This window comes from Aquila chrysaetos, chromosome 12 (assembly GCF_900496995.4).
Source record: "Aquila chrysaetos chrysaetos chromosome 12, bAquChr1.4, whole genome shotgun sequence".
Taxonomy (NCBI): domain Eukaryota; kingdom Metazoa; phylum Chordata; class Aves; order Accipitriformes; family Accipitridae; genus Aquila; species Aquila chrysaetos.
In genome coordinates this window covers 9,997,457-10,021,821 of record NC_044015.1, presented here as the reverse complement: position 1 = coordinate 10,021,821, position 24,365 = coordinate 9,997,457, and the positions used below count along the sequence as shown (strand labels likewise).

Below are 24,365 nucleotides of genomic sequence, written 5' to 3'. Positions count from 1 at the left end.
TTCATGGAGATTACGAAACTAATGTAAATATGATTTTTTTCGTTAGTAAGATATTGCTAAGAAGAAAAAGTGGTAAGATTAATAATTGGAGTCAAATATAATTAAATCTCTGGCCCAGTTAAATGTATAAAAAAAGTGGTTGTTCTTAATGCAGTTTGTAGGTGGAAAAACAAGCACCCCTATGGAGGCTGTAGCAAAGCATCAGGGGCTTCTTCCTAACTGATGTACCTGGTGTCAGGCACAAGGGTTTGGGTTTTTTCCACAATAAATAACAAAATAAGCTGTTAACCCTGTGAAGGTATGAATGTGGGTTTAACTCTGTTTCCAGGTTGCTCATTACTGCAGATTTCCTTGGCTAAGCATTAAAGTAAATTAAACATTCACCATGCCCACAACTGGAGCACCAGTTCCTGGACCAAAAGCCAATGGGAGGAAACTGAGCGGTGCCCCGCAGGCAGGCTCAGTCGGCGAGGACCGGTCAGGTAGGGCTGGGCTGGAGCCTGCGGGGGGGTTCTACGTCTGACTCTCCGTCCTTCCAGCTTGCCTTTAGCAGCGGGATGCTTCTCTGCATTAAGTTTTGCTTTTATTTAGGCTGATATTTTAGGGTGTTAGTATCTTTGCAGAAAGCTGACTGCTAGCAACCCACAAGAAGGGAAATGGCTTTACAGAAACACGCAAACTTTAGTTGTTCACAGCATCCCTTGGTGTCTGTGTACGTGACAGCTTGGTGCAGTTGTGCAAACAGTGCTTTATCTCATGGTTAGAAGGTAACTGTTCTAGGCTTCACCAAAGATCTAACTGCTAAACACAGGATTAGGTCCTGCTTGGGGTAAGGGAGCAGAGATCTTGTCATGGTTTTTCTCAGCCCTGTATTTTATCATCGAGTTTACTTTCTCTTTCACCAGCAGAACATATGCTGTTGAAATGGTTCTGACATGCTATTTTCCAGACATCCCCAAGCTGAGGAGGGGTACCTCAAGGATGCTTGATCACATCAGGCCTGTTTCTTTCTCCCTGGAGCATAGTTTTGTTCCAGAAGAGGTTTTCCGAAGCCTGACCTGTGCCAGCAGTTCTCTCTACAGGCCAGAGTACTTGCAGTCCCCGCAAACCACCAAAACCCCAATGGGCTTCAGGGTGAGCGTGTTTCTATCTCCTGCCGTTTTCTGTCCAGAATCATCTCTTCGCTGGGGGCGTGTGTTCATTCCCTGGGCAAAAAGAAAGTTTGCTGACCTCCTAAGATAAATTTATCTTACATCGCATCACTTTTCTGACCGTGCCATTCAATGCAGATCCAAAGTGCTGCCTTCCAGTCCCTGCAAAACGTGCTTGCACCCTGGTTGGTGCTGCTGCGAAGCCCTTGCCGAGGCTGTTTTGTCCACACCAATTTCTTTAGCCCTGACACAGAAATAATGATGCGGAGCTTGTTTAGGCAGCCACCCTGACCTTTCCCACTCCTTGGCATATTTCTCACTGAGAAGTGACAGCCACGTGTGCCTTGTCTGCAGGGCTGCCTGCAAACCCCAGATCGGCTTTGGCATTATCCTAATCGTCGGAGCAAGTTCAGACACCTGACAGACCACCCTGTCAGTTTGACAGGCGCTGGAAGGTAAGCAAAGAAGGGATAAGGAGCTCAGGGCGATGGAAAGACGTTAGAGCTGGGAATGCGGAGCTAGATCTCTCCCTTGGTCTTTTTCTTTTTATGGTAGGTGGCTGTGCTGCCTAATGTGGCTGGATGAATGCACCAGCTGTCCCATACGAGTTCGGGCTGGAGAGATTCGAGGGAAAGATGTTTTGGGAATAATAAATGAAAGAGTTGCTAAATGAGCAATTCCTGGAACCATCCTTCTAAGTGATGCTAGGATCACAGGGATGCTCTGTGATCCATGATTAAGAAAAGAAGCTCTTCTGGCTTTAATGGACTTAGGAGGGAATAGCTTTACACTTCTTTGTAAATAAGCGACACTTAACGGTGCTGGGAAGCGAAAAATTTTTTGCTCTTTATTGGACGTTGGATATGTATGCGGTAGGGTATTGGCAGCAGACATGAAAAAGTGATAGACAATGCGAGGTTAATCTGCCTAAAAAAGATAATCTCATCTGTCTTTTTTGGCCCAGGGGAGGGAGTTCTGGCCATAAGCCTGGCCTCAGGCTGAGCAGGACAAACCCGCGCGTGGTTTAGGCCAGCAGTAAGGGAACGGTGGGTTGCCTTCGGGGTGAGTCGGTGAACAAGTTCTTCCCCTCTGTTTCAGGGATGCCTCTTACCTCTGTGATGTTGCAACTGGTCAAAAAGCTAAGCAAGCAATGACTGGCAGAAGCTCTTTTTCTGAGGGTGGTCGGGACCAGAGAGGGAGCCGTGGTACAGTCCTCCGTACTCCTGTGAGTGCTGCTGTTTGGGGGTTTTTCTGTGTGTGCCGCTAGCTGGGAGAAGGGAGGTCCTCGTACACATGTCCCAGTGTTACCCTGATTCTAAAACTCATCAGATTTCTTTGCAGCTCCAGCCCCCCGACTCCCCCACTGCAGTTCAGTGTTAGCTGTTTCAATCTGCTTTCAGACATGGATTGTTTCTGTCGGGCTCTGGATGCGTGCAGTGGGAAATGGAGAAACACCCGGAAAAGCTGCTACGAGAGCTTCGCTCTCCCAGCTGCCAAACCTGTGTCCTCTTTGGGAAGGAACCAGGAGTCTGTGCATGTCTTTTATGCTGATGTTTTATGATCTCTCTCTTTCCATCCCTAGCAAGCAACCCTAGCGGATAGTCTGGTCCCCAAGGAATTTCACATCGTGAAGAACAGGGGAGTTTTACCCTTGAAGTACTTCGATGAGTGAGTCCTTTCTGGTTTACAAGGGTTTGTCCTCAACTGTTCAGAGCAGGGGGATAAAGTGATGACAGGCTGACGACGCTGCCCAAATAGATCCCTTGCCATTGGGAAGGGGAAAGTATAAAAGGGGTGGTTGTGCAAATCCCATGCTAGTGACCAGGCTGCAGTTAACCCTGCAGAGCAAGGTGGCCCTCCTTTTCTTTGTCCCTGCTGCTCTGGGGTGGCTAACAGAGAATTTCCTGTACACTTGTACTGCTTCTCAGGGGGGTTTCAGTACTTGGACATGATTGTAGAAGCTGAAGTCTGGTTTGATCCCTTGAGGCAACTTTTGGAAGTTTTTTTGCTGCTGCTGCTTTTTTTTTTTTTAATTTTGATTAGTTTCTCTGTTTTTCTTTTGGAATTGCTTTGTGCCACAAAGTTGGACAGGCTCACAGTAGGCACTTACTCTCACTTTATGCTTGTATAGACCTGCTAGCATCTTCAATCTGACCACTCTGGGGTGGGGTTTTTTTGGTTTGTGATCTCTCCTTGCCCCCCACCCCCCAGTTTTTCAGGCTGTGAGTTTTGAATTGAGTTTACTAAGCCTTGCCCAAAAAAGGCTACTGAGACTCCCCTTGATCTCTGCAGACAACTTAATAAATTTAAAGGAGGTTCTTTCTCATTGTTCAAGGATTAAAATACTAAGATTAGGAGTGACATCCTCACAGCTTCTTTGCCAACATGATGTAACAGAACATTATCTTATTATTTCAATGGTGTCCTGTGATCAGCCTCTGGGTGGCTGTGATGTGGATATGTGGTGTTTTTCTGGCCCCACCAGTAACTTTTAAACCCATTGATCATTTCTTAGCCAAGTACCATGAGAGGTCTTAAAGGGAGAAGGTTCCTACAAGATTTCTGTCATTAGTGGCAAGAAGAAGGAGCTCCAGCTGGGGGAACAGCTGCAGGATGTCCAGTTCTCACATTTGGCTCTGGATGCTCCCACTGAAGAGCGACCCTGTAGAGCCTTCTCAGCCTCTCCAACCTTCATCAGTTTGTACAAGAGACAAAGACATTGAAGGAGAGTGCGGGATCCCTTAGCTAGCACTGGAAGGATTGCTGTGTAATCGAGTTCTAACATTTGTGTTCATTTCAGTAAATACACAACGCTGCTTGAAGACCGTGAAAAGAAACTACGGCTGTTCCCATCTGTGTAAGTACCATCCTGCATGAAGTTGTTGTTGGAAAAAAACAGCTGTTTGAATTTCATTTCCTGGGAAAATATCATAATATGCTATATAGAGTAATGATGTGTCTCTTTCTGGTCTGTCAGGAAACCTTCTGGGAGGTTAGAGGTCATCCAGCTGATGGAGGTGATGGACAGCATGTTGGAAAAAGCTGGAGTAGACAAGCTAATCAGAGTAACAGGACCTTCACAGGTGGATAACTCGCTTGTACCTGGATAACTTTCTTGTACCCAGAAAAATAACATCTTGTTTTCCCTAGTGTTTATCCCTGTTGTGCTTAATGTGCCTGCTAGAAGCTAGTTTCTGCCTAAGCCAGCTGACTAGGTCCTGTAATAACCATGGGTTTCCTCTCCCGAGCATCTCTTCATCTTTGTCTGATCCACAAAAAACAAACAGTTAGCTTGCTGGTGTAGGAAGTTACATTTCTGGCAAATATGCTAGAAACAAATGCATTTGGCGTAATTACTATAGAGGAATGAAAGCAGTAGCTGTCTCATCTCTTCATTGGGAGATAGGCTGCTATGTTACAAAATGGGCCACTGGAAACTTTCATACACCTAAAAAGCAGCTGTCAAAGAACCTTGCTTTGCCTTATTTTCTGTTATTCTTGCATGGTGATGGGGAAGGAGTTTTGAAAAGCGTAGAGCATTGCCTCAGCAGGAACTCCAGATGGAACTAGCAGAGAAGCTCCCATGGATGTTGACGGGAGGGTAGTCATGATAGTGCATAACATGTTTGACAACGAACCTGTGAATGTATGCAGGATGGCTCTTTCCCTTCCCCTTTCTACCTTTAGTAGTGTTTTGTCCTCAAAGGGAAGCCTGCTTCAGAAGAAATGAGAGATCTGTCCTAATCTGTTGTTAAAGGAATAGGCTGGCCAGGCTGCGCAAGGCTGTGATTTTTCTTGCCTGTTTTGCCAGCTGCACAACATGCTGGAGCTGATGAAGGCAGAGCAGAACATCTACAACATCGTTTTCCATGAGCTGATTCGGCAGGTCAGCGTGGACTGCGTGGAGAGAGGACAGCTGCTTTCAAAGCTCAGGTCATCGTTAGCCAACCCTTAATCGCCCTCTTGATTTATGGCAGTGTCCTCTCAGGAGTAGCATTAGCTATTGCAGATTGTTCCTGATGTTCTTGCCCAGCAAACTAGCCTGTTGAGATGTAATTGGCATGGGGGCTGATGTCAGGAGTGAAATAGGATTTCCCCACCTAGTTAACAATCAGGGCTAATGAGCCTCTGTTAGGTAACCTGGAGCTTGAAGTCGGTGGCACTGTCACCACGCTTGACAGCGTGGGCACCTTATTGGTGTGACATTCAGTGGAAGTTTTCACACAGAATAGCTGGTACTTCCCTCACGGCCAGGGTTCCCATGCTCAGATTACCACTGTTTGTGGCAATTAAATCGTTCTGGAGTGTTTAAAATCCCCAGTCCAAACACTCAAAAGATTGCCTTCTAGATAGCTGCCTGTGCCATGAAAGGAAAGGGTCTTCAGATGGCATAAGAGAGATCTGCACTCTCAAGTAAATACCCTTTTTTACTCATTTTACTTGCAGACAGAGGTATGTGGGTCTCCTGGAGCGGATTCCTGAACAGATGAAGACCCTCTACAAAAAAATGATGGCACAGCGGTTGGTCGACAGACATATTACAGAAGAACTACTCTATTTTAAAGAATCTGTTGGACAGCTGGCCAGGTCTGACTCCTGCCTGATCCTAATAAATTACCTCTATGCCCTAGCTTAGTCCATTGATTTTGTTTGGTTTTCTAATCTTCCTCCCATAGGAGCAGGAAGACAGTGTTATGATTTGAAGCAGAGCTATAGGGACCACACTTGAGCCTCCTCATGCTCTCACTGCACCCCCTTAGTGCCAAATAATGTCAAAGCCACCTCCTTTCCTTAGCGCACTGGAGGTTCATTGGTGGGGGATTGCAGAAAGGGATTGTTGGAGCAATGTGTGTGCACTGGAAGAGGAGGTCTTCAAGATGCCTTTCACCTGCACAATGAGATGATTCTGTTGGAGGAAGAGAGCCTTGCAGGATAGTGTAGGGCCCACCAGTTTGTGCTTGCCAGAGTAGAGACCTTTGGGTTGGGTTAAGTTGCATTAAGACCATTCCCTGCTGTTTCAGCGAGCTGCGTGAGGTACGAGAGCATGACCACAAGGTGACCAAAGAAGCAGAAGAAGCTCAAGAGGAGCTAGCTGCAGCCATGCAGGAGGCCAAGGCGAATGCAAAGTAAGTTGCTTTCAAAGTTGAGTTTGGGAGATTTCTGCAGTGTACTGGTATCATTTTCTTGGGGTTGTTGGGAAGGAGAGATGAGGACTGATTTCCTTCTGAGGAAGAGAACTTGGCTGTTTATGACAAATGCCATTATTTTGCTATAAATCCTAAACTCCTGAAAAGTCTTGAAAGCTGTTCAAAACTTTCCTAAGTTTAAGACATGAAAGTTGCATTTGTTGCTCGGGTGCTGGTATTTCCTTTTCTTCACCCCACATTCACAGCTGGTGAACTCTTTGTAGTCTAGCAGAGCTTGCAGCTCTGAACTTCTGAGGGCCTGTGGACATCCTCAGATACCTAAGAAATCAAGGATTTAGGTGGCTGTTGTCAGAGTTGTAGCAAGTGCTTAGGCAGACGGATTCACTTAGAGAAATTTGTATTCATACTGATCGGAAATGCACAATGGAAAAAAACAGAAAGGTGTTGTAGGGGCTCAGGGAAAAGGACCTGTGAATTTACAGGCTGTGAGGGAGGAAGGAGGAAGAGGAAATGTCTAAGAAAAGCTTCAGGAATTGGGAGAAAGACAGTAAATGTGAATGAGAAACACAGGTGCACATATTTCATTGTCTTTCCCTTCTTCTAGCCTTTTGGAAGAGTATCGGGGGTTATACGAGTTACAGAGAAGACGACTGGAAGAGCAGGTTCTGCTGCTAGCTCAAGAGAGAGACATTTGGAGCTCAGCTGCGTACGACCTGGCTCTGAAGGTAGATGCAGGACATCAGTGATACGCTGCAAGATATGAAACATCACAGCCAGCAGTCTTGTTTCAAGGGCACATTACATTCCAAAGAACGTTTTTATTTAATACGATCGGGTAGTAACACATCATACCTGACCTGACCTGATTTCCTGAGGTCTGTTGTGTTTCACATGTGGGGTTTTTTTTAAATGGAAACCAGTTGATTCACACAGCATTTTTGGTACAGATCTCCAGGTTCTCTGCAGGAAGAACTTCTGTGAAATGAGTATTTCCATTCAGAGACAGACTTGACTAAAAAGTTTCCTATTTCCCCATAATTTAGAATATTGTACCCAGATTCCTCACACTTCCTCACAATGATCATTCTTCATTAATTCTGTGCTTCCTTGTTTGTGTGTCCCCCTTGTTTGTGAAACTTTACCCCATTCAAGTTTAAAATCTGTTAGCAGAACTTCCGGGGCTGTCTGGGAGATCAGTTTATTTGTAAGGAAAGTGGACTCAACCACTTGATCTCCATTTCACTGATGGTAAAGCTCCCACATTATTGTCAGATGCCTCTCCTCTCAGAAGAAAACAGGGCAAATAATAAAGGGGTTTTTTTTCAGATAACAGACAGAAACCAGCTCACATTGGTCCGCAGGCTCCATGTTAGTGGAAAGACACTGACCAGCGTTCTCAAGCATTTCATAGTCGTCTTGGCCTCAAAGGTAGGGGCCTGCCTGTGATGGCTACCTGTTCAAAGTGTGTGTAGGGATGGTTTATGTAGTTCTATGGTTCTCAGTAAAGCATTCGGTACTTTGGCTGTTATCTGAACTTTCAAATCTTGGTCTAGTTTCAAATGAGCATTAAAATTTGAATTAGTCCACTCTCTGCTTCCCTTTCTCTTTAATCCATGTCCCCTTTTCTCTACCTCAAACTCTTCTTTTTTTCCCATTTCCCCTTTTTCTTTGTGGCTTTTTTCGGTCTCCCCATTTCTTCTCCATAAAACCAAAACAGATCCAGGCTAGTGCAATTTTGGCCTCATAGGTATGGGGCTTCACGGTCTAGCGGTAGCATACAAGCAACAAGGAGTCAAGCGCTCAGTTCTGGCATGCCCGGGGAGGTGAGCCACCCTGGTCCTGTCTGAAAAGGTTTGTGAGGGCTGTGCTGTGGAATTACAGACATTTCCCATACCTCCGATATGTACATATCTCAAAATAGCTAGGGCAAAGGGAGAATTCCTCTGACTCGGATCAAAATAATCACAACAGTCCCTTCTCCCACTCTCTTGCCCAACCCCTGCAGGACACGGGAGACCTGGCTGATCTGCAGGAAGAGACTGAGCAGTTCAGGGAGAGGTTGGGTTGCATTGGAGCAGAAATAGAGCGTTCCGAGGAGTCCAGCCAGGGGAAACTGCAAATTGTCTGCAGCAGCCTCAACAAGTGGCTTCAGTACTTCCATTGCAGTGACTTGTGAGTGGCCCAGAGGGACTGGGGGTAGCAGTCAGCACCCTCAACCTTTGCCTTGTGACAGTAGGTCTCACCAGCCCAGTGCAAAGCATGCACTGACTCTCAGGTGCAGTGAGGTTTGGTGCAATTTGCACATCCCTCACTGCTCTACTTTTCTCCTCAACACATGTGTTTTGATAATTGAGTCCCTAACAGTAACTCCAAAGATGCTGTAGGTTTGTGGTTGAATTCAGCGGAGCAAGGATTGTACCCTCCTGCTGTGAAACACAGCGTCCTTTTTGCAGCTGTCATTGCTATAACAGAATTCTTCTATATAGTTTGATTCATTTTAACTTGAATACACACGATTGATGCTTCAATAGAGCATTCAATTCTCTCATGTACAGGTACAAAATGAGACTGAGAGACATGAGGTTTCAAATCCAAAGTCATTTTGTATGTCAAGGTGATTATGTTTTGCAGGCTTTTTGTTAATTCATTGTGATATGTTAAATAAAATGAAGCATAAATGCAAGTACAAAATGCAGAAATTCACACAGTATGTTCATTAACAAAAGACATCACTTTATAGATTTCAATCATAGAGTTAATAAAGTCTGAATTTTCAATATGTGCTTGAATTTGATTTTCATCTGTGCTGGAAGTAACATATTTTCTTAACTGACACCCAGTGTTTGTGTTGCGTTGAGTGAGAGACCAAAAAACTCTGATTAGGGCCTGGTGGTTTTTACTTCTCTTTCAATTTACAATTTGTCTCACAAACTTGGTATGTGTAGAGTATATCTTGACTCCTGGTTTTTCACTGGCTACTAAAGGAGTTTTTTCTCTCAGCTCTCATCCCTTCTTTCCCTCTGCTTTAGCTCCTCTCCAATGAATGAAAAGCTACTGGATGAAATCCTGCAAGATACCAAGAACTTGATTAATGTAAGATTTTGGGGGGTTGGACGTATTATTGAGTGGTATCTGCTCAGCAAATTAACACGTTAGCTGAGCCTCAGTGAGCATCTATGCTCGTCACAAATGTGAACAAAAACACATCAGCTCAAATCTTTTCTGCTGAAGCTTAACCTAAGAGTCTACACGTGAGAAGTTGTAATTGACCAATACCATAGTTCAGCCAGTGCATTAAACTTAGTCGTGCATTTGAGCACTGTCTGACCGACAGCTCTGGTGACTGATAAATGATATCAATCCATAGAAGCGCTCAGAATTGTCACCAATAAGTTTCCAATTTATTGTGCTATCTACTCACTGTGACATCTTTATGCTCATGGATTCCTCACACTTCTCTTACCTGATTTCCATCACCTTTCTGTTGCAGCCAAGGGGTGGTCCAGCTTTTGGGGGCACGGCAAGCTTGCTACTTTTCTTTCAGATGCTAAAAGAAGACCTGCAGCAGTATGGAGGGGAGGTGCACGTAAGAAAGACGGAAAGTCTGAGGAGCGCTGCCAGCCTGCAGGAACACTGGGTGGAGCTGGGACAAACCATGCTGAATCGACACCGGGACTTTGCTGGAGCATTGCCTCCACAGCACGCTGCCCTGCAAGAAATAAACCAAAGAGCATGTGAACTCTACCAGCAATACAATACAAGGATAAGTGGAAATAATGGTAAGGAATGACCAATTTTCCAGTTCAGTCTTTCCTTGGGGATGCTAGGAAAACAGCAGGTAATAAAGGACCAGTTGACATTATCTGTACTGGCTTTTTCCAAACCTAAAGTCCAACCCCCAGATATGTGCTGGGAATCAGGAGCGTTCAAGGGATAAAGTCCAAGAAACTTGGCTCGCAATCACACATAAAAACAATATCTGAGATTTGAAAAGTGATACAGTGCAAAGAACATGCAATGCAGATATGACACAGGGAAGTCATGTGTTATGTTCAGAGGGAGTGTGGGTGGTTTGTGATTTTGTGGATAATTTATGGAAAAGAAAATAAATGTAGAAGGAAAGAATGGTTGTTTAAAATGTAAAGTAAAACATCTCTGAAGATCATTAACCAGATAACACTGTCTCAGAGGGCAATACTTTTTTTATTACCTTATCACTAATGCAAAGTTATCTTAATTTAGATATTGAATTATCCTGATAATAAAGTATGTAAATAAATGTTTTCTTTGCTGATATAAAGTTATCATGTCCTGTGTAAGATGATAAACAATTGTTGGGTAATTTGCAACTAACCTTCTCAACCTTTGCCTCTGCAAGACCTTGGCTCATTTCTGATTTCAGAATTGTTTCATCTCTTTTTTTTAAATCATGTTATTTCCTTTTAGCAGACTAAAACTAAACTGAACATGTGCTGTCAGGAACTGCTACTTATGTTTGCTAAGCTGCTTCTCATACTGTCATCTTCTTCTTTCACTCAGGGTTATCCTGTGCTTTTCCTTACATTATCTTATGCTACATGTTATATTTCAGCCTACTAAAGGAGGTGAGATAGAATGATAAGTCTGTCCATTCTAAGAGTCAGCTAAAGGAAATAATATTCCTGGTAGTTCTCATTAGAAAGAGAGAGAAAGAGGAAGGAACAGGGCCATAATTGGCTGGACACCAGCATAGCAAAAAGTTAACAGCAGATTGTCAGAAGCCTCAACAGTTAGTCAGTCATGATCTGAACAAAGGGCTAAGCAGCACAGTGCAGACATCTGATCCAAAATTGCTTCAACCAGTAAAGTCCAGAAAAAGGGATTTTAGCTTATTTTAACAAAGGCTTTGGGAACTGGACCACGGGAAATGTATTCTCTTGATCCATACAAGGCAATTGTCGTGGTTTAACCCCAGCCAGCAGCTAAGCACCACGCAGCCGCTCACTCACTCCCCCCCACCCAGTGGGATGGGGGAGAAAATCGGGAAAAAGAAGCAAAACCCACGGGTTGAGATAAGAACAGTTTAATAGAACAGAAAAGAAGAAACGAATAATGATAATGATGACACTAATAAAATGACAACAGCAATAATGAAAGGATTGGAATGTACAAATGATGCGCAGTGCAATTGCTCACCACCCGCCGACCGGCACCCAGCTAGTCCCCGAGCGGCGATTCCCCGCTCCCACTTCCCAGTTCCTAAGAACTAGATGGGACATCCCATGGTATGGAATACCCTGTTGGCCAGTTTGGGTCAGGTGCCCTGGCTGTGTCCTGTGCCAACTTCTTGTGCCCCTCCAGCTTTCTCGCTGGCTGGGCATGAGAAGCTGAAAAATCCTTGACATTAGTCTAAACACTACTAGCAGCAACTGAAAACATCGGTGTTATCAACATTCTTCTCATACTGAACTCAAAACATAGCACCGTACCAGCTACTAGGAAGACAGTTAACTCTATTCCAGCTGAAACTAGGACAGCAATGTATTTTGAATGGCTTGGATTCATTATTGCATTGTAATGTAATAGCCTTTCAGTAGAAAAGACAAGGTATCCCTTCTCTTTACATTGCACCTCTGGTAAGAAACAGTGAATATGAAAGAGATTTTAAAGAATAGGTAAGAGACAATACTGAGACCATGGTAATTTTGTCCTGCAAGGCAATGGCACTCAATTACCTCAAGTATTTTTCAGTTACCTGAAGTATTTATTATCTTCTAAGATCTGATACCCGATCTCAAGCGGCATGTGCCAGAAATACAAAGGGTTTGGTATTTGATGACAAGAATTAGAGATGGAGAGAGAACAATGAGATGTGACATTGGTTTAGACAGGAGATATAAGAAAGGACTTATATGAAATTTATAAGGTTTGGCTTAAGGTCTTTGCTTTTATTCAGCCTTCCTTGATCGCTTCTTAAAGCCTTCACAGCATACCTTCTTTGTGAGAATAAGATGTTTTTGACTCTGAAATTGGCACTGGGGACTAGAGTGACCTCTCCAGTGAGCTCCAGTTAGGTCTTCTCTTTTTCTGGGGACTTAATTAAGTTTATAAGATAAATGCAATGACACAGGCAGCCTTCCCAAAGCAAGCTGATATTCAATAAGGATCCAGAATACTGTATAAGGGCTAATATGGCCAAACCACACATAAACGATCAGAAGTGACTGTGCTCCCTCAGCCCACGCCCACCTGGGACCCACCTCTTTTTTCTTCCCTCTTACACTGATGCTGCATGGCAGGAAAACTTAATTTCATTCCTACCACTTCTCCTTGGTCTCCTGCGTTGTTAAAAACTAATGCCTGGTTGTGGGGCTCCCATTGTGTGCTCTGAAAGGCTCCACGGAGGGTAGCCTCCTCCCTTTCCTACTGGTCTGGACATCCCAACACTGCTTCATTGCACTTCTCCCAGTCCAGAGGAGAAGTTAACCAGTTCTACCCCACAGCCATACAGTGGGGAAACCAAGCCATGTATCAAAATCATTGAAATGTTAAAAAAAATCGTTATCACCACCACGTGCTTAACATACCATCTTTGCTACAAGATGTCATGGAGGCCAGGACCTCACCAGGGTTTAAAGAAAGTTCAAACACTGGATATCAAAAGCAGGCATTGTTACATTTCAAGCATATTCTCCAACAGAGAATATCCATCAGCATGTGCCAGGTGAGTGAATGAACAAGTAATTCACTACCTTGTCCAGGCATTTTGCACATCCGTGCATACTGTATCACCTGCATCTTTGAAGAATCGGGTTGTAACTGCAAAGCAGTTTTAAAAAGAGTTATATTAAGCCTTTATGCAAAGAGGCAGCCAAAACTGCCAAGACAAGAAGGAAATCAGGGCTTCAAATCAAGTCCATTTTCTTTCAGCTTGCTTTGAATTCAGTGCTTACTAAGCAGCTCATTCCTAGTACTAGGTGTAGCCTGTTCCCACATAGGCTGTTCATCCCTCTTGGCATCCCTCTTTGAATTCAGCTTTGGTTTTGTTGGCTGAAAGAATTGTAATTAAAGGTTCGTATTTTCTTCCCCCGCAGGCACAGCTAGGTTTTTGACAGGCTTGGTGAGAAGTATGGAAGATTGGTTATTCAAGGTGCAAAAGCTGAAGCAAGGTTCTGGCATGCATGAAGCAGAGCTGCAGGCATTTTATCACAAGATTTCTGCATGGCTGGTCCAGGTGGATGCAGTGATGAGCTGTATAGGTTCCAACCAGTTGCATGAAGCTGAGAGTGATAAGAAACCTCATTTCCCGTAAGGACAGAGATGTTAATTGTGTCTGGGCTGCCCTTGTAGGTTAAACTACGCTCATAAGAAAAGAGAAATGTTCTTTTGTGGGGACCCTGGCCCAGGAAACTGGCAGTGGGATAAATGTGATCAGCTGAAGTGTTAAAATGATTGGCGACTGCCTTTCATTTGCTTTGATTTGGCAATATGCATGGAAACAGTTGGTGGCTTCAATATCGCTCATGGAACATCACCATCTCCCTCAGAATTGCCACCTGCTTTGGAAATCTTGACATTTGAAGAAAACCCAAAATATGTGATTCATTTACAGTCAGATTTGAGGGGGCATATTCTTCCTCATGGTGCTCCATTGTCTTTGGTAAATATCATCAGGAAATGAATGATTTGCAGAGCACATGCATAACGTATGTGTAAGAGATTACTTGCAAATGCCAAGCTTGCCCACAACTGTAGCATTAACAAAAATGCCTGTGTCATGTTTCCAGCATATGCTGTACTAAAAATACATTGTTTTCCTTGAGTTGGGAAGCAAAAGGTGTCTTTGAGACAGGAGATCCTGGGGTCTGGTGCACTAGAGTTAACTTTGTTTCTGGATTTGGGTTTGGGTTTTTTTTTTCAGAGTGGTACCTAGAGAATTTTTTAAGATGATTCAGCGATGGGTTCTGTCCATAAATAACGAGGTTGAGAAAAACATCACACATCTTAACGAAAAAGTAAGTGCAAGCCTGAAACTGCTAGGGATAAGAGCACTATATCTAGTATTCAGTCTTTCCTTTAATTTCCATCTGGCCAGAGCACAGTTGTGAGGAATGCTTGTTTTTCTTTTGATGCCTTCTTTCCTGTTTGAGTTGAGTTGTGGCTTTTGTCTTCCAGCCAAAGGAGCAGAGGAAAAATCCTCTAAAAATAGCTGTAAGTTCTCCTATACAGTGCATGAACAGAGTTTTATTGTTTCACCTTTAGCAAGCATTTCCTCTGGAAAACATTGATATTTCCTGTTCAGAGAGCTGTTGTGTCCACTAGCTCTCTGTGGTTTTACTTCTTTCTCCCAGGATTGAAGACTAGAGGCTCTCATTGTGCATTTTTTTAAATGTTCTGCAAGTGTCGTGTGTGATTTTTGGTTTGTTGCTGAATTTCGGACACAAGAGAGTGCCACATGGCTGTTAAGCAGCATATGATCCTAAACAAGAACTGGGAGAAGGGTAGATCCACAGTAGGAAAAGATGTGTTTGTAATGGGAATGAATATGGGAGAAAAAGATGGTAAAACCAAATGTTTCTGTCATTAGGTCAGTTTGCAAATTGAATTAGTTAGGACATTGACTTATGTGAAATGCACTGACTTCAGACTACTTGGCAAGACCAGTCATTTATTACTGGTTTAGATTTGCTCTGACGTTTTGTGCAGGTGACTGAACTGCACAGAAACCTGACCCTGTGGCTGGTGAATTTGCTGAGACACATGACAGCAGACCGCTTGTCCTGGGAATGTCAACAGTGGCAAGAATCAGACAGAGAGATGGATGAGGAGCTCAGACTCCTGAGGGCTCATAAGCTGCAGCACGAAGCTGAAGAGCTGGTTGTGGAGATGGGCAGACTCTCTGGTTCTATAGTCAGGTATCAGCCGAGGTTTTCAATTTCTTCTAAGGAGGTTTTCTCAAGAAAAATGTGCAGCGTGCTGAGAGATTGATCATGGTGACAGATCCCGTCAATTTGTTTGTCCTTAGGTCTTTTCCCAGGTCTTCACTCGACCTTACTGGAATTTGTAGGGAGCCTAATGAGATAGGAACACCTAAAGAGAACAGCAGTGCCAGCTTTATACCTAGTACTACTATGAAACATGCTAGCATCTGTCATTGCATGGGCTCTGCCCACACTTCTGAGGATGACCTCCAGAGGATATAAGGGCAGTACAGGCAGTGAGTCTGCAGTCCAGGTCACCTGGAGCAAAGCCTCCACCTGATTCAGGATCTGTGCTCACACGTCCTCTGTGGGTTAGTACAGCGCAGGCGTGGACAAGCTGTGCGCGAGGACATTGTGTGTGTGGGGCAGGTGAGGATTGCTCTTCTGGAGACTTCTCTAGCGCAGAGGTCTACAGATAGCTCCTGTACCTCGCTGACAGCAATGGGCTCCTGACTGAAGGGTCTTTTCCAACCTAAATGAGCGTATGATTCTAAGCATTTGAGTGCATTCCTGCAGGGCTAATGATGTTCTGCACCTTTGCAGCTGCTGCCGTGAGATTGTCAATGCAATCGTTCGAAAGAAACGGTCTGAGATGGATTCAGAAGCTGATTTTGAGCTGGAGGAGCTGAATAAGATCAAGGTAAAAGGTGCCTGTGTTTCCAGCTGTCTAGGTCTGGGATAGATGAGACTGCATTTGCTTTGTAAATGGTAAAGAAAAATATATGTGAGGGTTTCAAGGAGGAAGACTCCTGCTACTCCAGTGGATTACCCTGGTCCATGAAGATTCCTGTGGACTCCGCAGTCCTGGAAAGCAGATAAACCTGGATCAGGTCATATTCAGTTTTAATACTTCTCTCACCCTGTTTCAGGGTACCTATGTAAGGGCTCTCCTGCGAGATTTATTCCATATGAGTGGGAGTAGACTCACCTCTGGTTCAAAGCTTGTCAGGGCCATGTACATCCAGACTTGAGTGGTGCTTAGGAGTTCCTGGAGGTACTTGGTGCAATATACCTGTATATATATACCTGTATACCTGCAGTATACAGATGCAGCTGAAACTTTTTACAGTCAACTGACCTACCTGCTGCCACCTCCTTATTCTGCACTTGCAGGTAAAGCTCTTAATTGCTACCGCTGTCTTCGCCAGTGTTTAGCTGAGCTTTGCCTGCGCTTTAGGAATGTGAGAGGTAGACCCTTCCTGAAGACCAAGGCTTCCTTGAAGCGCAGGGCAAATGGCCTTGCTTCAAGGAAGGTAAGAAGCTTCTCTGCAGGGATTGAAAATACTTGTGCTTCTGTTCTGTGTTACCTTAGCAAGTGAAAAATTAACCCCTAGGACTTACACTCATTTTTCCCCAAATGGGCTGGGGCAGTGGCTGTGAGAAAGATGTTCTGCACTGGCCTGAGGAGTAGCTTGTTGAAGGAATTAGTTGGTGGGATTGATTAGCTGGTGACAGATGCCATGGAGAGCTTGGAGAAATGTGTCTTCCTTTGTAGGGTGAGGATGGAAGGGTCCAGATGGGTCCCTGGAACAGATAAAGACAGAAAGGTGGAATGATTTAACTGCCTGAAAGAATATAACAATAGCTATTTTTCTGCTCAATAATCCCTGAATAATCATTTTCCGTTATGTCTTCCCAGACTGAGTGCTGTAATTGGATTCAAGCGTGTAGTCTTCTCCTTTCAGAGATCAAAGGCACTCCGGTCTCCTTTCTGGATTTAGAAAAACTGAGAAACCTCTTTGAATCAGAGGTATATATAAACTGCATTTGCTGTTCTAGGTTAAACCAGTTTGAATGAAGGTCTGCTTCAAAACTTTTCCTTAAGGAATCAGCTATGGCTCAGTTTGAGGGAAGGTTTCACATGGAGACCTGTGTGCACTCAAAGCAACAGCTAGAACTATGACATGTTATGACTGTAAACTCGTTAAAAATCAGTGCTCCTTTTGAGGGCAAGCCTAAGGCACAACCAGAAGCATGTTCAGTAATTAGCATATTCATTTGTGATTTGAAATACATTTATACTCAGGACCCTCCTAGCTGGCTAAAGTCCAAGTCTAAATATGTGCAAAAGAAAGTCAGAGACCAGCTAGCTTTGCCTAGGTTATTTGGATGGATAAATTGACCGTGCTACTCTCCTGATGCTTCTTATGGTGCCTTACAGGTATTGCAATTGAACCTTAAGCTTAAGGATACTATAATTTCTTCAACTCAGGAAGAGCTTGAAGCTGAAGGTGCCAACAACAGTAGGAAACCTGTAACAGAGGAAGAAACATTAGAAGGAAAGGAGGAAATTGCTATTATGCAGGTAGCTGCAATATGCTACTTCCCAGCAGGGCCTTTTTATTTATTGCTCAGTGTATGCAGTGTGAAACATGGCCTTACAGCTGCCTTGAATGCCACTAGGATAGTGGTATCTCCTATTTCTTGTTCCTTTTCTCTCTCAGGAGCAGCCAGGTGCTGGTATGGATTATCTGACTGAGGACAATGAAGCTACTGCAGACATGATCAGATATGTAGGACATGACTCCAACATCCACCTGAAGTCTCTGAAGTCAGACATTGTGTCAGTTACAGGGGTAGGAGTCTCCACCACACCAATGGTGTTAGCCTGTTGGCAGAGATTTGGAGCTGGGTTTTAGCTGTCTACTCAGACTCTGTTACGAGTTGTTGAAGGAATTAGTTGGTAGGATTGATTAGCTGGTGACAGATGCCATGGAGAGCTTGGAGAAATGTATCTTCCTTTGTAGGGTGAGGATGGAAGGGTCCAGATGGGGGAGTGTCACTTGTGTCAGACCTGCTGGGGGAGTGCAAGGTGCTGGTGTTCTCTCTGATTCCTCTCTTCTTGCAATTTTAAATAATAATTGGCACAGTTACTACAGCTGCAATTTGTCGTCCTGACACATGCATTACTGCCACGGCCCCGGGACTTTCGTGGGACCGGTAATGGGTGATGTGTGTAGTCTGAACCAGAACTATCTGCAGAGACTGAGATGGTGAAAATAGTTCAGTGCTGAGCACATGAGAGGAGTTGAAGAGGGTTCAGAGATTCAGGGAGATCCCACAACAACAGGGAAGCAAGAAGGTCAGGTTGGTTTGGCCTCCTAGGTCCTTGTTTTCTCCACTTGCCTTTGGGATTGTGCTGTTTGGTAAAGTTGCTCTTCAGAAGTCATAGGGCCTACCTTCTGCAGTCATTCCCTGGCCAGTCAGTCATCCACAGTGGAGCCTAGAGGTATAGGAATTGTGGATCTTTAACAAACTGTCACTGGATGGTCCCACTCCTTAAGTGTGCTGCATTGCTGAGTGTGCCTTGCCCTTCATGCTTTAGAGGTGAGCAACTAGTTCAGAGTGACAGTGGGAGACGGAGGAGCATGTTTTTATGGACTTTGATTTGGTTTACAGAAATGAATCCCTGGAAATCACAGTTACCTTCCAAAGCTTAGAGTAGGAGTTCTTTGACAGTTACTTTTGCAGAAAAGCCCTGGTTGTCTTCTTCAGATGACGAAAACTGACTTAGGCCTGTTGGACCCTGTGAGGAGCTGCCTCTTTCAGTTCTCTGAACATTGTTTTGTTGGGTTTTTTGCTCCTGGTCAGGCTACAGCCATCTCCAACCTCTGTAACCCAGTGAATACACCAGCAACCCAAGACTATGAGCCAATGAGACTTTCATGTCTGAGTCAGAAAAGCATTTTAGTCTATTTTTAATGCCAAGATCAGTTTAGTGCCTGAACTAGCCTCTGGTTGTACATGTTTTGCTGATACAGAGCTCTTGTCTGTGTTGTGACTGCACTGAGACACCAGCACCAAACCAGGCACATGCTGCAGATGAAATGCGGCATTGTTGATTTCATGTTCACTTATAGAAGGTTTTGCTCTTCCCAACCAGAGGACAATGACTGCCACCAAGTCGTCAACTCCCTTTTCTCAGAAAGAATTTGAAGCCCTGGCAATGCTGGAACATCTGCAAGTGCAGCTCCTGTGAGTATTGGTCTTGTGCTGGAGGCATGAGGGGGGCAGGGTTTCATCCCAGACAAGTGCCTGTTCTGCTCTCTGATAAGGTTCTGCTTACTCCAATATCTGTTGGCTTAATTTGGGGGTTCCTTCCGTTCTGATTGTCTTGGGCCATTGACTGTGATGTATGTTACTTGAAGACATGACCCATGTCAGCTGTCCTTCATCTGTGTGCAGATTTTCGGTTTTGTGTACTCGTGAGGTACCTTGTAGAGGTACTCATGATGGGGTTTCTGCAAGACTTAATACTTCAGGTCCTGTTAGCCATTGCTGGGTGCTATGCGAATGCAGCTGTGCACTTCCAGGGCCTGCTAGTGCCCAGGAGCTTAGTAGGTAGAGCCATGCAATGTTGTACCTAAGTGTGGGGAACACAATGAAGGGACACCCAAGTGGCTCCATGCAGAACCACATTAAGGTTTGTGTTTGGTAATGACTTCTTCCATGCTTAAGCAGGCTTGGACACTCTGAATTACATTCCCTCATACTGCTTGTTTTGTCTGTGAGCTTGCTTTATCCAGGGTAAGCCCATCTCATTAGCCTTGCTAATAGAATTGTCTGTGCTCTGTATTTATCCTTGTGTAATAAAGATTAGCATCTCACTCTTTGCTAGCAAACACTGAGTTTTAAAATTAATTCAATTTGCAGGGTTTACATAGATGTGCCATGAAGCCCCTTATAGATCTTTTAACAATGCACTTCTCTGAAACCATAAATGTGTTTTACAGAGTCAGTCAATCCTACTGAACGCTTCAGCTTTCTAAATCTTTCTTTTGGGTATCCTGCCAGCAGCTGCTTAGATTTCAGGTTTCAACATTATCTTTGCTTCTGTGTTTCAGAGAAACAGAGATCCGTGCTCAGAATGCAGAGGAGAGATCTGAAGGTCTTGAAGAGAAGCTGGAAGAAGCTCTGCAGAGAATCAAAGAGCTAGAGAGTGAGCTGGAGAAAGAGGGGAAAGTCATCCCAGAAGCAACACACAAAGAAGGACAAGGTCAGGAGAACCAATATTCTGAACCCTCTCCTAGATTCAGAGAGGGAAGCAATCTTTGAGGACACCTCATTCATCTCCCATTTAGTGCAGGACCCTCTGTGCCTGGGCATATCCTAGGGTTTTGTCTACACTCTTTGTCAGAGGCCAGGCAAGAAGGCTTTTACCATGACTCTAGATTAGGACAGAAAGAACTGCTGAACATGGTCTGGTTTTGAAAGAAAGTAATTTTGTTTGATTTTGACATATGACACAGAGTCTGTATCTAGGAGATCACTGTAATTGGCTTCATCTTCCTTGTAAGTGAGTGTTCCCTGTTACAGTCAAGAAGATCTGTTTAGGATCACTGAGCTTGGGGTAGAAAAGAAATAAGGTTTCAGGTCCCTTCACTCTCAGAGACCACAGACCTTCTGTGTTTATAGCACAGGACATTATTGCTGTCTCCAAGAGTTGTCTGAACACTGCTGACCTACTGATCTTGCACATATGCTGTGGCAGAGAGTTCCTTAGGTCGCATGTTGTGGATGAAAGCATTTCCTTGTGTCCTTTCTCAGATGGATCCACACAGATATAAGATGTGGAGAAGGATAAAGAATGGGAATTAAAACTTCTTCCCTTAGTCCTTCAGTGTATCTTATCTCTTTGACATCAAAGCGGGAGGAGAGGCTAGTTTGTTTGTTAAAAATGTGATACCTTGGGCAGATTTTTACTCTGTGGTACTTTTAATGACTTTGGGTTTTTGTTTTGTTTTTCTTTCAGAAAAATGTTTGCAAGAAAACATCTAAGAAATCAGGGCCTGCTCAAGTCCCAAAGCTTCTACCTCTGGCCAGTCCAAGGGATCCAGAAAAAGCAAACATTAAAGAACAGCAATGCCTGAGTAGTTTCTTAGTGCCCATTCATAGTAGCGTTTCACCCCCGATCCACTGCCGTTACTCCTTACCTACTAGCCCCAACATCTCTGTGCCATCTCAGCGTTTACGCTGTTCTTCTAGCTGGCTCTACCACTTCCACATCTGTCTTGCTTGTCCTCTACCTCCTCCCACAGCTCTATTATCTTTACAGCTCGCCTTCCTTGTAATACCATTGCTACCTCAGCTTTCTCCTACCCACATCTCTCCTGCCTGCATGCCCTCCTCCCCTCCCCTTGCCCTGTGCTTTGCCTCCTGTTTGTGTTCATCAGTCTCCTCTTGTTGCTCTGTCTCATTCAGCCTCATCCCTGTTGGATCATGCCAGTAAGTCATTTGCACCTCTTTCCTCTTGTATCAAGGGGTTTTCTTCTCAGTACCAGCATGGCCTGGTTGTGTATCTGATAATGGGTACCTCCTTCATCCTCTGGGCTTCAGATGATTCAGTTACCAGCTGACTGGTTAGGAAGAAATTGTACAGAATTGTATGGACAAATTTTTGTTCTTCTTTGAATCTTCTTCTTTTGAAGGTCTTTGTCCTTCTTTCAGAAAGCATGAAGCAGCCTGAAGCTGTGCATGATCCTGAAGGCCTTTCTCTAATTGCTGCCACAGGAGAACTGCCTGTAATCAAGGTCACAAACTCAGACTTCAGATTATGCCAGTTCACCCTCTCAGTGCACTGGGATGGCATTTAAATGTTCCATCTCCCTGCAAGTTCTGTGTTTGGCCCCCTGGGTCCCTACCCGCAGTAACCCCTACAGCCTCAACAGTGAGGTGGCCACCTGAGACTTCTTCCTCTGTTGGGTCCCCAACCCAGGGCAGTCTGTGTAGTTATAAAGCTCTGCAAGGCCGGCAGAGCTGCCTGGGTTCAGTGTGACTCTGCAGTTTGATCCACTCTCAGCTCGGAAAAGCGGGCAATGAAACTGTCAGGAATCACAGCAGCTCAGACAGCCCTTGCCAATTCCCCCAGCATAAATACTATTTGGGAAACATCATATATCATTAACCCTGAAGTACATTTTTAAATGACCTTTTCCTTCTGCAAGGTTTTTGAATGTAATATCTCCTGAAGGTAAAATTACAAGTTTCTGCCAGCTCTGTATATGTAAAAGACAGAAGATCCTGCTGGAGCAAGGCATGTACTTTGGAACTGAGGATGCTTTTAGCTATCATTTGTCTTTTCTGTAACTGCAGAAAAGTTACATGTTTGAAAAAGCTGTGCCTGACTTCTGCAGATGTGAGTGCAAATAGGTTAATGTGTGTGCCCTGATGTAGTGCCGCGTGTCTCTTGACAGTCATTTCTCAGGCTAAGTGTTGTTACTTTGAGACATTATCTGTAGAGGTGTTGGTCCTTGATGTGCCAAGGAATCTTGGTCTGGATGGACCATTTTACATGGAGTTAGAAATGCAGCCAGAGAAGTGTTCACAGAAAGGACCGTCTGCAGCTCACTCTGTGTAGTATTGCGCCCCTTTGCCCTAGTTTGGGAAACAGGGGCTTATTCCAGCAGCATGAGAAATAACCAGAACCAGCCTTAGAGAAGTAACTACGCAGCTCATGTTTGCCAGTAGAAGATTACAGAGCTGTTCCACTTCCCGGAGCTAGTTTTCCATGAATGGATCACTACTGAGATCTATCACAGACACACAAGCAGGAGCCACAGCCATCCTGCCGCCCTCTCCTGAGAGGGTTGCAGTGGCAGAATGATTTAGATGTGAGGTCTAAATCTGGAGCTCAGATGCTCGTGTGATCACAGAGAAGTTCACAGGTGGATTTTTCCCACTTACCAGCCACCTGTAAGGGAGCTGGTTCACCAGGTGCCCTTGCTGTAAAAAAGATGAGCAATTACTTGCAGATCAAGTATTATGGGAGCACTGGGTGTTGAGAAGGGGACTCCAGGGAGCTGAAGGGACTGATTAAATACAGAATGTGTGGTACTTAGAGGTGGGATCCTTGTCCTGTGCAGCAGCATTAAGCCAGTACCTGCAGGCCATCCCCATGACACAGCTGTGTTTAACAGAAGCATTACTGATGATATGTGCCAATGGGCGTGTTACAAGCAGGCAAAGAGGGACTGAATAAAATGAGTGAAAATGCAAGAGTGAGTGATGCCTGCTAGGCACATGCATGATGGCCAACTACTGTGCGGGCAATTAAGAGAAGGGCCACAAAGTGGCCTCTACAAGCCACCAGCAGCAGAACGTTGGTCCTGGGAATTGCTGTGCAAGGGAGGTCTACTTGAAGCAAGGGGAGATGCTGCAGGTCAATTAAAAGGGCAGGAGCAGAGCTGTTGTCCCCCCAAAGGGCACCAGGATCAGATAAACCAAATGCAGCAGTATTTCCTTTGACAGTGCTCCATATCTTTGCCAAAGGAAAGGATTGCAGTATCTGTAGGTTCCTGGTCATTGCAATGACCTGCTTTTGGCAGGAAAGATGTATAGAAGTTTTGAGGATTATAGGAGTTTTGGGGACTTTCTCTGTTCCTTCCCTGTGTGTGGAGGTTACCAAGGCAGCTGCAGCAGGCAAAAGTATTACTGTTCTCCAGGCCGTCAGCTGTCTATTCCCCAGCGGTGCTGGGTTCCCCCTTATCTGCTCCGTGGGAGTTGGTTAAACGGATCACCTCTAAAATGTTTAGAGATGCTCACAAGCTCAGACCTTGTCCTGCCTCACCCCCCAGTGGAAGCAAGCAGCAGCACAGCCTGCCTTTCCTCTGCACAGCTGACGTCCTTTGCAGGGAAGTGGCAGGCCTTAAAGGCTGCCCTTTCCTCCTCTTCCTTTTCTTCCTATTTTAGAACTAGGGCTAAACACCTTGGTTGCCACTGTGTATATGTATGTGCACATGGGTGGTGACTGAAATCCCATAACCAGGACTATGCCATGGGACCCAGCTCCTTCCTTCGTTGCAGAACTACCAGGCTGGCAGCACCCACCAACCTGCGTAGGTGCTGAGTCCTTTTCTGTTCCCCCACTGATTGTCGGGCCCCCACCCCCCATGCCCCCACCCGGCTGTTCAGTTTGGGGATGGGGAGCAGCTCAGTACATAGGGGCTAGTCTGTCCTTCCTGCCGAGGTGATGGGGCGAGATGGATCAGACCCCAGGGGCCAGGCCCTAGGGTATCACGGTGCATCTGGCCCTGTGAAGGGGAAGGGATGACACCCCTCTTCCCGCAACCCCCTGCTCACCCACATGCCAGCCCTTCTCCTTGTGCTCC

The 24,365-nt window shown here is 44.8% G+C and overlaps 1 protein-coding gene across 3 annotated transcripts; it reads left to right on the top strand.

Annotated features, from left to right (window-relative positions):
- The first annotated feature begins 270 nt into the window (after positions 1-270).
- On the top strand, positions 271-21,128 carry AXDND1 (axonemal dynein light chain domain containing 1). 3 transcript variants are annotated; one of them, XM_041128068.1, is made up of 25 exons: positions 271-482; positions 950-1,134; positions 1,506-1,606; positions 2,250-2,376; positions 2,734-2,819; positions 3,952-4,008; positions 4,129-4,234; positions 4,963-5,084; positions 5,598-5,738; positions 6,173-6,277; positions 6,903-7,023; positions 7,625-7,726; positions 8,304-8,470; positions 9,328-9,391; positions 9,843-10,077; positions 13,372-13,585; positions 14,199-14,292; positions 14,984-15,192; positions 15,802-15,898; positions 16,898-17,008; positions 17,420-17,563; positions 17,703-17,834; positions 19,142-19,233; positions 20,103-20,254; positions 21,011-21,128. In XM_041128068.1, exons 1-25 carry the CDS (start codon positions 386-388, stop codon positions 21,034-21,036), a joined length of 3,087 nt encoding a protein of 1,028 aa, XP_040984002.1. In that variant the 5' UTR covers positions 271-385; the 3' UTR covers positions 21,037-21,128. The 3 variants fall into 3 exon arrangements, with proteins under 3 accessions (XP_040984002.1, XP_040984003.1, XP_040984004.1); XM_041128069.1 differs by lacking the exon at positions 17,420-17,563; XM_041128070.1 differs by lacking the exons at positions 17,420-17,563; positions 17,703-17,834.
- The last annotated feature ends 3,237 nt before the right edge of the window (positions 21,129-24,365 follow it).